We start from the raw sequence: 13146 nt of genomic DNA on the forward strand, positions 1-13146 counted from the left end.
GTTTGCTAAAAATTGTTGAGAAGTTGTCGCGCCTGCCTCCTTGTTAACTGCACAGGGTTACGGTCTCAGCATCACAGCACGAAAATGGAATGAAAGACTCCGTTTGATTTTATGGGTGGAGATTCGACCTGGTCTTCCATCTCAACTGGACGTAAAAGACCCCAGCAGGGGAGTTCTCCCTGGTGTCCAGGCCAATATTTATCCTTCAACCAATAATCACAAAAAAAATGATCTGGTCATTATTGTTATGTCCTTGGATGCTCTGATAATGACTCGACAAGGCAGTGTGTTGTACTTGAACTGTAGTGACCTTAGTCCTTTATTGGTAACTCCAGAGTGAGGATCACACCTGGTGGCCTGCCTTTTATACTAGGCCAGGCTCACCTGTACAGGTAACCTACGTGTCTCCCACTGCGGTGTCCTCTAGTGGCACACCTTGTGATAGTACCAATAGTAGCCATGTAGGATACATGACATCACTCTCCCCCCAAGCCTTTAGTGCAAATCACCTTCATGCATTGACTGTGCTCTGGGCTTAGCTCTATCTGATTGACCCTCGGCGGGTCGTTTCAATCTTGGGTGAGTGTTTCATTGGCAGTAGAGTGCTGGGGGTTGGTGTTTGTGTGTGTCCCTGACGACTCCATTCTCCCCCCTCCCCCTCTCCCCTGCCACATATAGATTATGCCGGAGGCTCATTGTATTCATTTACATTCAAGTCCAGAAAAACAAGTTTGCATTACATTTGTGGTTCAGTTGTGAGACCAGTATGTTAGACTGGTGAGATACATTGTCGATACGTACTGGGGATCAGTAACCGGTGCGTAACAACAAGCTAGTTCCAGAACTGCTGGATGGTGTCCAGGTAGTCTGGTGGTGGCGTGGTGTCCAGTGCTGGCAGTGGGTACACGGTTGGCTCAAATTGCCTGCTCTTGGGGCTGTTGCCATTGCTCTTAGCGTCGGGCAGGTTCACAGATGCCTGTGACCTCCCTGTCCTTTCTTTGCACTCTGGGTCACTGCTGCTCCGAGGAGCTGTCGTCTAGCAGTGCACGGGGAGCTGCTGACTCACTAGCCTGGGCGTTGTTTGGTTTGGGATCCTGGCTGGTTCCGGTCCCCTTTGGGAGGACTGTTGCAGGTGGCCCTTTGTTCCCAGGTATGGCTCTTGGCGGTTGGTGCCATTGGGTGCCTGAGAGGTGGAGCCGATCAGGGGCAGGGTATCGATACTGGTGCTCTCCTGAGATCGCTTGCTCTGCATCTAGTGTGTATTGGCTGCTTGTGGCCACACTCCATGGTGCATAACTCTGGTCCCAGGGACGCAGGCTATTGTGTTGGATAGCTCGCTGGACCTGTGTGCTCCGGATGTGTGTTTGCCTACTGCATGGGCTGTGTGCAGTTGAAATCCTACATCGCACAGCGTTTCATTACTTATTGCGAATACCCTGTAGCTCCGATCGCGATCGCACAACTTTTCCTTGCTTGTTGCATGTACACAACTCTGATCATCAGTTACACATTTTCTCTCTAACTCACAGTTGCTATTACATTGCTTGAGAATGTGGAACTGTCCCTTTAATTGCCGTGGGTTGCCGGCCTCCTTTAAGAGACCCTTGCTACCTTTACCCCAATCCTCTTCTCTGTCTGGTGCCACATGTTGCTCCATCAGCGCTGCACCTCATGGTCTGGCCGCCCGCCATCTTTTCCTTCAGCGCATCACCTCGTGGTTTGGACGCCATCATTTCTTCATCCACGAAGTCGACTGCGGTGATCCTCTTCTCCCCGGGTTCTGCCACCACAGCTGGGAAGTCGCCTTTGGATCCGATTTTCTTCCTCCGGAGCCCTGCCACTGGAGCCTGGAAGGTGTGTTCGGGTCGTCTCCCCTGGATCATCTCCACGCAGTCGTGCTGAGCGGTCTGTGCCTCGGGTGCTGTGCTGGTCTGCTCTCTGGTACCGGATCCAACCTCAGGTGGGGGCTTGCTTCGCCTCTGAGCGCAGGGGACGTCGATCACTGGAGGGGTGAAGTCTTCCCACTTCCAATGGATCTTCTCCATCCACCTTCTGCTGAGCAGCGTTGGTCCATCACCTGCAACAATCCACAGAGGTATCTTGTGCACCGTGCCATCGTGGAGTACTTTTACATTCACACTACCTCTGGGATAAGTTCATCGGTGTAGGTGTGCAGCTTTGCCTGAACCGGGACCAACTTGTGTCGTTCAGCTTGATTGTCCCATAGCCTCTCAAAGGCTTCTTGATTCATTACTGACTGGCTCGCCCCCGTGTCCTCTTCCATGAAGACCAGAATACCATCTGTCTCGACTTCCATCCTCAACGGGGAACACTGGGTGGTGCAGGTAAACATGCTGTATACCTCGTCGTGGGACTGAGCTGCCTCTCTGCCTATCGTTTCATAATCCACGCTGGATTCATGGCCATCTGCAGACTCTTCATCGACACAGTGAGTCATATCTCTCTTACACATTCACTGGAGGTGGCCCTTTGTGCTGCAACCTTTGCACACATAGTCTTTAAAACGACACTGGTGAGCCCTGTGATTCCCTCCACAACACCAGCATGGAGCTACTCGGTTAGCCCCCCTCCGTGGACTCTAAGTTAAGGGACTCGGGGGGCCTGTTCTCTTTTCCCCGAGAAGGTTCGCGTTCTACAATCCAGCCTCTAAAAGGTGCCACTCTGTGCACAGTGCTTGCCGGGTTTGAGTCCTGAGGGTGAGTCACCTGCCTAGAGCCGCAGGTCAAGGTCATGAATGCCTGGCTCACAGAGACGGCCTTCTGCAGGGTGACTGTGATATCCGCAGACAGTAGCTTATGAAGAAGTCCCCCATGGCCGGTTCCAATGACAAAAATGTCTCGCAGAGCTTCGGTGAGGTGGTCGTCGAAATCACACGGTGCCACCAGCCTCCTGAGGTCTGCGGCGTATTTTGCGATTTTCTGACCTTCGGGCTGTCGGTGGGTGTAGAACCGGATCTGGCTGTGAGGATGCTCTCCTTGGGCTTGAGTTGCTCTTGGATCAGGGTGACGAGCTCCTCGTACGTCTTGGTCGTTGTCTTCGCTGGTGCCAGCAAGTCCCTGACGAGGCCGTAGACGGTGGGCCCACAACTGGTTAGCGGGATAGCTCTGGGCTTATCGACCAGTGTAGCCGGGTTATCTCCTGCCAGGTCGTTTGCTGTGAAGAAATGTTCGAGCCTCTCCACAAAGGTGTCCCAATTATCACCATCGGCGAACTGCTGCAATGTACCAAGGGTAGCCATTTTCACGTGTAAGTCCGTAATCTCGACGCCAATTATGATGTCCTTGGATGCTCTGATAATGACTCCACAAGGCAATGTGTTGTACTTGAACTGTTGTGGCCTTAGTCCTTTATTTGTAACTCGAGTGAGAATCACACCTGGTGGCCTGCCTTTTATACTAGGCCAGGCACACCTGTACAGGTAACCTACGAGTCTCCCACTGCTGTGCCATCTGGTGGCACACCTTGTGATAGTACACACAGTAACCATGTAGGATACATGACAACTATCACATTGTTGTTTATGGGAGTATGCTGTGCTCACATTGGCTGCCACGTTTCCTACATTACAACAGGGATGACACTTCTAAAGTACTTTATTGGCTATAAAGCATTTTAGAATGTCCTGATATTGTGAAAGATGCTATAGAAATACAAGTCTGTCTTTCTTCTATAGCCCCATTTATCCCATAGCTGCAAGCTTGCTGCCGATTTTCACTAAAACCTTTTGTATAAAAACAAGAAATAATATCAATCCACAATTAAACTGAATAAAGAAAACCCATTTTTTTGCCGTGGATTGATGGCTTTGCTACAGAAGATTCATTGCATTTCAGCTTAAACCTTACCAACACACAAATAGAATTCAACTTACTGCAGTGGACGGCCAAAATACTGAATCAAGGTTTAGCATTGGAAGGATTTATACACGGCACTGTGAGAGGCAGAAGAAAAACTCTGAAAACTGTAATAATCAGATACGAATTACTCAATTCCATACAGAATCATAGAATTTCGGCCCTTTGAAAGAGCTCTCCAATTTAGTCCCACGGGCCAGCTTTTTCCCCAGAACTCTGCAAATTAATTCTCAAGTACATGTCCATGTCCAGTTGTCTTTTGAAATTTCCGATGGAATCGGCTTCCACCACCCTTTCAGGTCGTGCATTCTAGTGTCAGTTTTGGCTCAGTTGCTAGTACCCTTGCTCAAGTCAGAAGGTTGTGGGTTCAAGATCAAAATTCTAGGCTGACACTCCAGTGCGGTACTGAGGGAGTGCCACACTGTTGGGAGTGCCCTGTCTTTCGGATGAGACGTTAAACCGAGGTCTGGTCTGCCCTCTGAGGTGGACACAAGAGATCCCAGGGCACTATTTCAACAAAGAGCAAGGAAGTTATCCCGGTGTCCTGGCCAATATTTATCCCTCAATCAACATAACAAAAACAGATTATCTGGTCATCATCACATTATTGTTTGTGGGAGCTTGCTGTGCACAAATTGGCTGCCGCGTTTCCTGCATTACAACAGTGACTACTCGTCAAAAAGAAAATGACCTCATTGGCTGTAAAGCGTTTGGGATGTCCGGTGTCATGAAAGACACTACAGAAATGCAAGTCCTCCTTTCTTTTAGATCTTAACAACCTTCTGTGTGAAATAATTTCTCATTTCCCTCTAGTTCTTTTGACAAAGATTTTAAATCTATGAGCTCTGGTTACTGACCCACTTGCCAGTGGAAGCAGGTTCTCCCGACTTGCTCTGTTTAACCCCCCGAGAAGTCAGCTTTCCCCTTAACTTTCTCTGCTCTAACGGAGAACAGTCCCAGCTCCTCCAGTCTCTCCATATAACTGAAGTCTGTCCTCCTTGGTAACATCCTGGTAAAACCTCCTCCGTACCCTCTCCAGGGCCTGGACATCCTTCCTAAAGTATGGAGCCCAGAATTGTGGATAATACTCCGGCTGGGACCTAACCAGCGATCTGTAAAGGTTTAGCATGACTTGCTTGTTTTTGTTTTCAATTACCCTAATTACAAAGCCAAGTACCCCATATGCTTTCTTGACCACCTCATCAACTAGACCTGCCTCTCCGATGGTTGATGGGTTGCTGGGAGGGGTTTGGTTTGCTCCCTGAAACGTTGACCTTTCAGCTGGACAGCGGGAGAATCCCCTGCGCTGTGATTCTTCTCCTTTGTAACCTTCAGCGCCGGCTCGCAGGATACTGGAGCCGCGCATGTGGAGTATCCAGTTGAGCCACGCTTTTGTCGGCTCTGTGCGGAGGTCAGGGGATCTGTTGGGGGGGGGGGGAGGGGGGAGAGAGAGGATCGAAAAGAGCCACAGAGGGAATCGGCGGGCGGGGGGGGGGGGGCGGGTGAGGCGACGGGTGGGGGGGGGAGGGGCGAGACAGGGACGGGGGAAGGGGCCGAGAATCCAGGCGCATGTAGTCCGTTCCTGGAGACTGAGCAGGTGACGGCGCAGCACGCGTACAATGGCCACTGGACTGTGGCTGAAGCAAACAGGTTTTAGGACCCGGTGAAATTCAGAAAATTGTTTAATGCCGGCAAAAAATACGGGAAATTGATGATCAATGTCCCGCGGCAAGTTCCAGTTCCATTTTGCCAGGTACTGTCCCCTTTTTGAAAGAATCGATCAGGGTTATTTAAATCATGTTATGAGAGAGAGGAAAAGGTTTGTGCCCTTGTTTGTACCTCAGTCTGTGAGAGATGGGAGAGAACAGAGCAGAACAAGAGGAAGCAACTTCTCCAAATCTGATCCCAACTAATCACCTAGACTGGGGATAGATAACCTCACCATCGCCTTCGGAGGTTTAACCACATTATTCACTTTCTTATTTAAGCTCCGTTTGGAATTAAGAGTTTATTATTTTTTGTTGTATGTTTAGTGACAGCATTGAAATGGGAAAGAGAAATTTGGAGTAACTCCTGTCAAAGCTACGACGAGACTTGAAAGAATTTAAATATTTTTAACGAACCTTTCACAAAAAATGTGTTAAAAACATCTTTTTTCTCCTCAGTTTCGAGTATGATTTTGGAAGAAACAGAAACGAAAATGAATTTTCCCCTCATCTAACCAAGTCTTGAAGTCCAAATGCTTTAAGAGTTTCTGAAATGCTTAAAACATTTTAAAATTGAAATGTCTAAATATTTAATTTTGAATAATTGTCTGAAGTAAGTAGCTTTAATGCAGCCATGCTGTTGGAGGGAAAGGGCTGGAGAGGATTTGTCGGAGTCACATATAACTTTTTATTGACTTTAAAATATATATACAATATATATATTATATATATATATATATATATCTCATTTAGACGTTTAGGAAGAGAACCAAAAAAGGGGCCCAAGTTTGCCCCCAGGGTTAGAACGGCACACCTCCATGTGATGCGCCGACTTTTTAAAGAACAGAAACGGCGCCTATTATTTACCTTGGTATTCTCCCCGCAGTTCGGTCGATCCAGGCCCTTGGCGCAGCAGAATGCGCAGAGGGCGGAGCTAGGTCCCGGCACTGAAAACAGTGCCGGGACCTCTGCACATGCACTAGTGTGTGTGCATGTGTAGTAGCTCCTCGCAGCCCGAATCTGTGCATGCTGCGTGGGAGGGGCCCGAAGAACGCTGCCCCTAGCCCTGGCCAAATGGGCTCACTGGGCATTGAAGAGCGGGACTCGGGCTTCCCTCTCGTTCAGCTCCCCTCCTCTCCCTCCCTCCCGTTCAGTCCCCTCCCGTCGAGCTCCCTCCTCCCTTCCGTTCAGCCTTCCTCCCTCCCTCCCGTTCAGCCTCCTCCTCCACCCTCCTCTCGGACATGTTTCTTTTATTCACGGACGTAAAGGTCATGCTCAAAGGAGTTTGTGGCCTGCTCAGTACAAAAAAATTTAGAGGGAACATTGCCTGTCTCCTCAAAGATTTGTGAGTATTCACCCCCAGGTCCCTCTACTCTTGGACCACCTCAAAATAGAACCATTTAGATTATACTGCCTCTCCGTGTTGCTCCTCCCAAAGTGCATCCGCATTAAATTGCATCTGCCATGTGTCTGCCCATTTCAGCAGTCTGTCTGTAATCCTGAAGTCTGTTACTATCCTCCTCACTCGTTAATAAATTGCAAAGTTTTGTATCATCTGCAAACTTTGAAATTGTACTCCCTCTGCACAAGTCCAGGTCACTTATAGACAAGAAAAGCAATGGTCCCAATACCAACTGAATCCCACTGCATACTTCCCTCCAGTCAGAAAAACATCCCTTCACCACTGCTCTCTGCCTCCTGTCCCTTAGCCAATTACATACCCAAGTTACCACCGTCCCTTTAAACCTGCGTGCTTCTATTTCGGACCAAGTCTGTTACGCGGTACTTTATCAAAAGGCCTTTTGAAAGTCCAACATCTGCAACATCTACTGCACTACCTTCATCAACTGTCTCTATTACTTCATCAAAGAACTCCAATCAGGTTTGTTAGATACGATTTGCCTTTAACAATCCATGCTGTCCCTTATCAACCCATGCTTCTCCAAGTGGGAATTAATTCTGCCCTCAACAATGGTCCCTCGTAGTTTTCCCACCACTGATATGTGACCTGTAATATTTCCACAAAATATTTTGTTGGTTCCTTTCTGCAATATGATATTGATAGCCATATTTTAGAATCGCGTCTTCCTTACCTACAGTGTACCAGCTTGCATCAGTTAGCTTATTGATGACAGCTTCTTGGCAGGCTCCATCCAGGTTCTTCACTTCGACAATAGCTCCTACCTGCAGTGCAAGTCACACCCAATCAGTAACAGGTCACAAGGAACAAATCTCACCCATCAGCTGGGCTCATTCTCAAGCTTTCAGTATGGGCAGTTCAATTAACTTTATCGGAGGGGAGGGGGCAGCTGGGAGGGATGAGATAGCATTGTCTCTTGTCTTTTGGGGACTTAACAACACTGACACAAATGAAGTGCTGGGAGGTGCACATGAGCAGCCCAGGGCCCCTTTCTCTCAGATTTTCCAGTGCTCACACAATGGGATGACAGCCAAGATCAGCCACAACAACATCTTGCATTTATATAGCATCTTTTAACATAGTACTCTCTTTCCCCAGAGAGTAGCGAGACTCTGGAATGTGTTGCCGGCTGGTAGGGTCGGCACTGACTCTCTGCCCCGGTCAGGAACTGGTCCCGCTCCCTCTTGAAGGCAGCGATCTCATCATATGGAAGGCAAGTGTCGTTATAGATAAAACTTGGTCCGTGTGATATCCAGGACTGGTTTAGACTGCCTGAGGGGGTCGCAGAGGAATTTTCCAGACTTTTCTTTTTATCTTATTGGCCCTGTGTTTTTTCGCCTCTTTGAGGAGATTGCATAGCTTGGGGGGGGGGGGGAAGAGAGGGGTCGCGGGTAGTGGTGGGAGGATGGGGAAAAGTGCCTACTCATGATGCTCCAGCCAACAAGAGAGTGTGCGGCATGCTTGTTGGACCAGCTGGCCTTTCCCTTCCCATCAAATAAAACAACACTAGGCACTTCACAGGAGCGGTCATCAGACAGACTTTAATACCGAGCCACATAAGGAGATATTTGCACAGGTGACCAAAAGCTTGGTCAAAGAGGTAGGTTTTAAGGAAGAGATATGGGTAGAGAGGCTGAGCGGTTTAAGAGTTAGGGTAGTTCTGGAAAAGGACAAAGATGGACCAGAAATAAAAGTTCACTTGGGGTAAAGCCAATTTTGCTGAGCTGAGATGGGATTTGGCCAAAGTGGACTGGAAACGGCTACTTGATGGTAAATCAGTGTCAGAGCAGTGGGAGGCATTCAAGGAGGAGATCCTGAGGGTACAGAGCAAGTATGTTCCCTTAACAAAAAAGGGTGGGGCTAACAAATCTAGAGCCCCCTGGATGTCAAGGGATATACAGGGTAAGATAAAGAATAAAAGGAAAGCTTATGACGGATACCGAGAACTCAATACTGCACACACTCTAGAGGAGTATAAGAAGTGCAGGGGTGCAATTAAAAGAGATATCTGGAAAGCAAAAAAAGAGAGCATGAAAGAACATTGGCCAGTAAAATTTGGGACAACCCCAAATTTATTGAGAGCAAAAGGATAACTATAGAAAGAGTGTGGCCTATTAGAGACCATAAAGGAAATGTGTGTGTGGAGGCAGAAGACGTGGATATGAATACTTTGCATCTGTTTTCACAAATGAAAGGTGCAATGCAGACTTTGCAATGATGGAGGAGGAGGAGTGTGAAATATTAGATGAAATAAACATAGTGAGAGAGGAAGTATTAAGGGGCTTAGCAGCTTTGAAAGTGGATAAATCTCCAGGCCCGGATGAAATGTATCCCAAGCTATTAAGAGAAGCAAAAGAGGAAATAGCAGAGGCTCTGACCAACATTTTCTGGCTACAGGTGTAGTGCTAGAGGACTGGAGAACTGCTTACATTGTACCTTTGTTTAAAAAGGGAGAAAGGGATAAACAGAGTAATTACAGGCCAGTCAGCCTAACCTTGGTGGTGGGAAAATTATTGGAAATAATCCTGAGGGACAGGATAAATCTTCATTTGGAAAGATATGGCTTAATCAGCATGGATTTGTTAAGGAAAGGTCGTGTCTGACGAACTTGATTGAATTTTTCAAGGAGGTAACCAGGAATGTCGATGAGGACAGTGCATATGATGTAGTGTATATGGATTATAGCAAAGCTTTTGATAATATCACACATGGCAGGCTGGTCACGAAAGTAAAAGCCCATAGGATCCATGGCAAAGTGGCTAGTTGGATCCAAAATTGGCTCAGAAGCAGGAAGCAAAGGGTAATGGTTGACGGGTATTTTTGTGACTGGAAGGCTGTATCCAGTGGGGTTCCGCAGTGCTCAGTGCTGGGTCCTTTGCTTTTTGTGATATATATCAATGACTTGGACTTGAATGTTGGGGGTGTGATTAAGAAGTTTGCAGTTGACACTAAAATAGGCTGTGTGGTTGATAATGAAGAAGAAAGCTGTAGACTGCAGTAAGATATCAATGTACTGGTCAGGTGGGCAGAACAGTGGCAAATGGAATTCAATCTGGGTAAGTGTGAGGTAATGCATTTGGGGAGGTCTAACAAGGCACCATGCTTTAGAGTAACTTCTTTCTGACCGAGAGTCGCCCTCCCTCAAGCAGTGGTTTGTACGTGGAGCATCAGATGAAGCCATTCTCCTCTGCAGGGTTCCCACCAGTCTGACAGCCACACAAACTGTGTTGGGTTTGGAAGGGAAGAACACAAAATGGCTTCTTATAATGCCAAAACAAGGCAGTGCAACCTGGATGACTCAACGGGCTAACGTATCATATGGTGCGGTACTGAAGTACACAGAGCAAGAGGTGAACAGGTTCAATTCCTGGTCTGTGCGGAGCCAGCCACTCTCAGGAAGGGCGGTGGCGGGATACAGGTGGCCTCTGCATCTCCGATTTTTTGGAGAGTGGGGGAGGAGAGGGAGAAAGGAAGGCAAAGAAAGAAGGAAAAGAAGAATTTAAAAATAAAAACGAGTCGGGTATCCCTTCCTGTCCACATTCAATGACCCCTCCTGGAAGTGCAAGGACAAGACCAGGTTTGGCTGTGTTAGCCCAACCGTCAATTGATATTTAGGCTCAAGCAAGAAGAGTGGTACATGGTGCTGAAGAGCTCCTAGCGCCAGGAGCCAGCGCCAAGCAGTGATCACTCCCTCGGAGGGGAGGTCCCAGTGATCTCCCTGAACAGGTCCACCCAATCAGGTTTGTATGCGAGCTGAATGTCGAGCCTGTCGCCATGTTCTGCACAGAGGAAGCAGTGTATGTACAATTACTGGGATGCGATTTTATTCAGTACTGCAAAGTGACCGTGCTATGGACAGCACGTAAAGGCTCAAACCAACGGGGAAGCACGCTAGAGGATGCAGGATATTTATGAAGCATCAGATCAGGTGGAACAGGAATCAACACGCAGAGTGTTATCATGGAGCGAATAACTTGCCTAATAGTTTACAAAGGATTAGAATCTGCAGGAATACTGACCAACAAACTCTGAATAAGGATATAGAAGGAGGTGACATTCCATTTTGCAGCACTCCCACAATGGCTCTGTATGTTTATCCTGCTAAGTAGCTCAACCACAGACTAGGAAGGTCTCGGGTTCAACCACTAGTCTCTGTGGAGTCAGCTGATCTCATGCAGGGTCAAGTATAGGGACACAGTTGGCACCAACGTTCTGGGTTAGAGAAAGGAAACAAACATCAACAAGGCAATCCGCTCATCAGCAATCCCTGCCAGAATTGTGTCAGTCGGTGCATCGGGTGGGAACAAGATCAGGATCGGCTGGAATGACCGGTGTATCAGGAGGGAACAAGATTGGGATCGGCTAGAATGACCGGTGTATCGGGAGAGGGCAGGATCGGGATCAGCTGGAATGACCGGTGTATCGGGAGAGGGCAGGATCGGGATCAGCTGGAATGACCGGTGTATCGGGAGAGGGCAGGATCCGGATCGGCTGGAATGACCGGTGTATCGAGAGAGGGCAGGATCGGGTCTGGCTGGAATGACCGTGTATTGGGAGGGAACAAGATTGGGATCGGCTGGAATGATCAGTGTATCGGGATGGGCTGGAATGACCGGGGTATCGGGAGAGGGCAGGATCGGGATCAGCTGGAGTGACCGGTGTATCGGAAGAGGGCAGGATCGGGATCGGCTGGAATGACCGGTGTATCGGGAGAGGGCAGGATCAGGATCGGCTGGAATGGCCGGTGTATCGGGAGAGGGCAGGATCAGGATCGGCTGGAATGACCGGTGTATCGGGAGAGGGCAGGATCGGGATCGGCTGGAATGACCTGTGTATCGGGAGGGAACAAGATCGGAATCGGTTGGAATGACCAGTGTATCGGGAAGGAACAAGATCGGGATCGGCTGGAATGATCGGTGTATCAGGAGAGGGCAGGATCGGGATTGGCTGGAATGACCAGTGTATCGGGAGAGGGCAGGATCAGGATCGGCTGGAATGACCATGTATTGGGAGGGAATAAATTCAGGATCAGCTGGAATGACCGATGTATCAGGAGAGGGCAGGATCAGGATCGGCTGGAATGACCGATGTATCGGGAGAGGGCAGGATCAGGATCGGTTGGAATGACCGGTGTATCGGGAGAGGGCAGGATCAGGATCGGCTGGAATGACCGGTGTATCGGGAGAGGGCAGGATCGGGATCGGCTGGAATGACCAGTGTTTCGGGAGGGAACAAGATCGGGATCGGTTGGAATGACCGGTGTATCGGGAGAGGGCAGGATCGGGATCGGCTGGAATGAACGGTATATCGGGAGAGGGCAGGATCGACTGGAATGACCGGTGTGATTGGATGGTCAGCCAGCACTCACTTTCTCTGTGTAATAATAACCTCCCAAGTGAGATGCTTCGGGTCAATTGGTACCCATGGATCAGTAGACAAGCAGGTGGTTAACACCTCTGGGAGAGAAGGATGGAAGGAATGTGACAACAGAAAGAAAACAATACCACACACAGTCAGTGGCACTCTAAAACACAAAACATTAGTATTCAGAAATTTAAATGAGCACATTTATTACGTCCCTGTAAATATTATACATCTTACTGCAGCAAATTAAGATGACAGGAATACCTTCAGTACTTCAAACTATGTGCTGCAAGGAGGTATGAAGCAGAGCTCTCTAAATGATAATTACTGTATGAATGGCAGTAGTCATGGTACCAGAACTGAAATCGTAAACTCCAAAGTCACACTCCCATCTGTTACATGCCAAGTTCAATCTGCAACATCAGACATGTAAACAGATTATAATCTTGTTTGATTGATACTGTACATGGTATTACACCAGTGCAATCTTTTCCTCTTTCGTGGTAATGTTTACATCACATTACAGCAACTGTTTTCCATTGAGAATCAGTCAGATTTCAAATAAAGTTTGAATCATTTGAGCACTCAAAAAGATGAAGAAATATTTGAACCGTTTACAGTCACATATCACAGAATAGGCCACTGGCATCAGGGCAAGCAATCAACAACGTATCACAACAACAACTTGCATTTACATAGCAGCTTTAACATAATAATACATCCCAAGGTGCTACACAGGAGCCTTGTCAGACTAAATGGGTCTGGCCTTGGGCATACAGGG

At 48.1% G+C, this 13146-nt stretch overlaps 1 protein-coding gene across 2 annotated transcripts in view; it reads right to left on the reverse strand.

Annotated features, from left to right (window-relative positions):
• arid4b (AT-rich interaction domain 4B) overlaps positions 1 to 13146 on the reverse strand; it is a 212052-nt gene that overhangs the window by 154281 nt on the left and 44625 nt on the right. For both annotated transcript variants that reach the window (XM_070884649.1, XM_070884648.1), the window contains exon 5: positions 7675 to 7765. In XM_070884649.1, the coding sequence (XP_070740750.1) occupies positions 7675 to 7765 (91 nt within the window). The remainder of the gene's footprint in view (positions 1 to 7674; positions 7766 to 13146) is intronic.

This window comes from Pristiophorus japonicus, chromosome 7 (assembly GCF_044704955.1).
Source record: "Pristiophorus japonicus isolate sPriJap1 chromosome 7, sPriJap1.hap1, whole genome shotgun sequence".
NCBI lineage: Eukaryota > Metazoa > Chordata > Chondrichthyes > Pristiophoridae > Pristiophorus > Pristiophorus japonicus.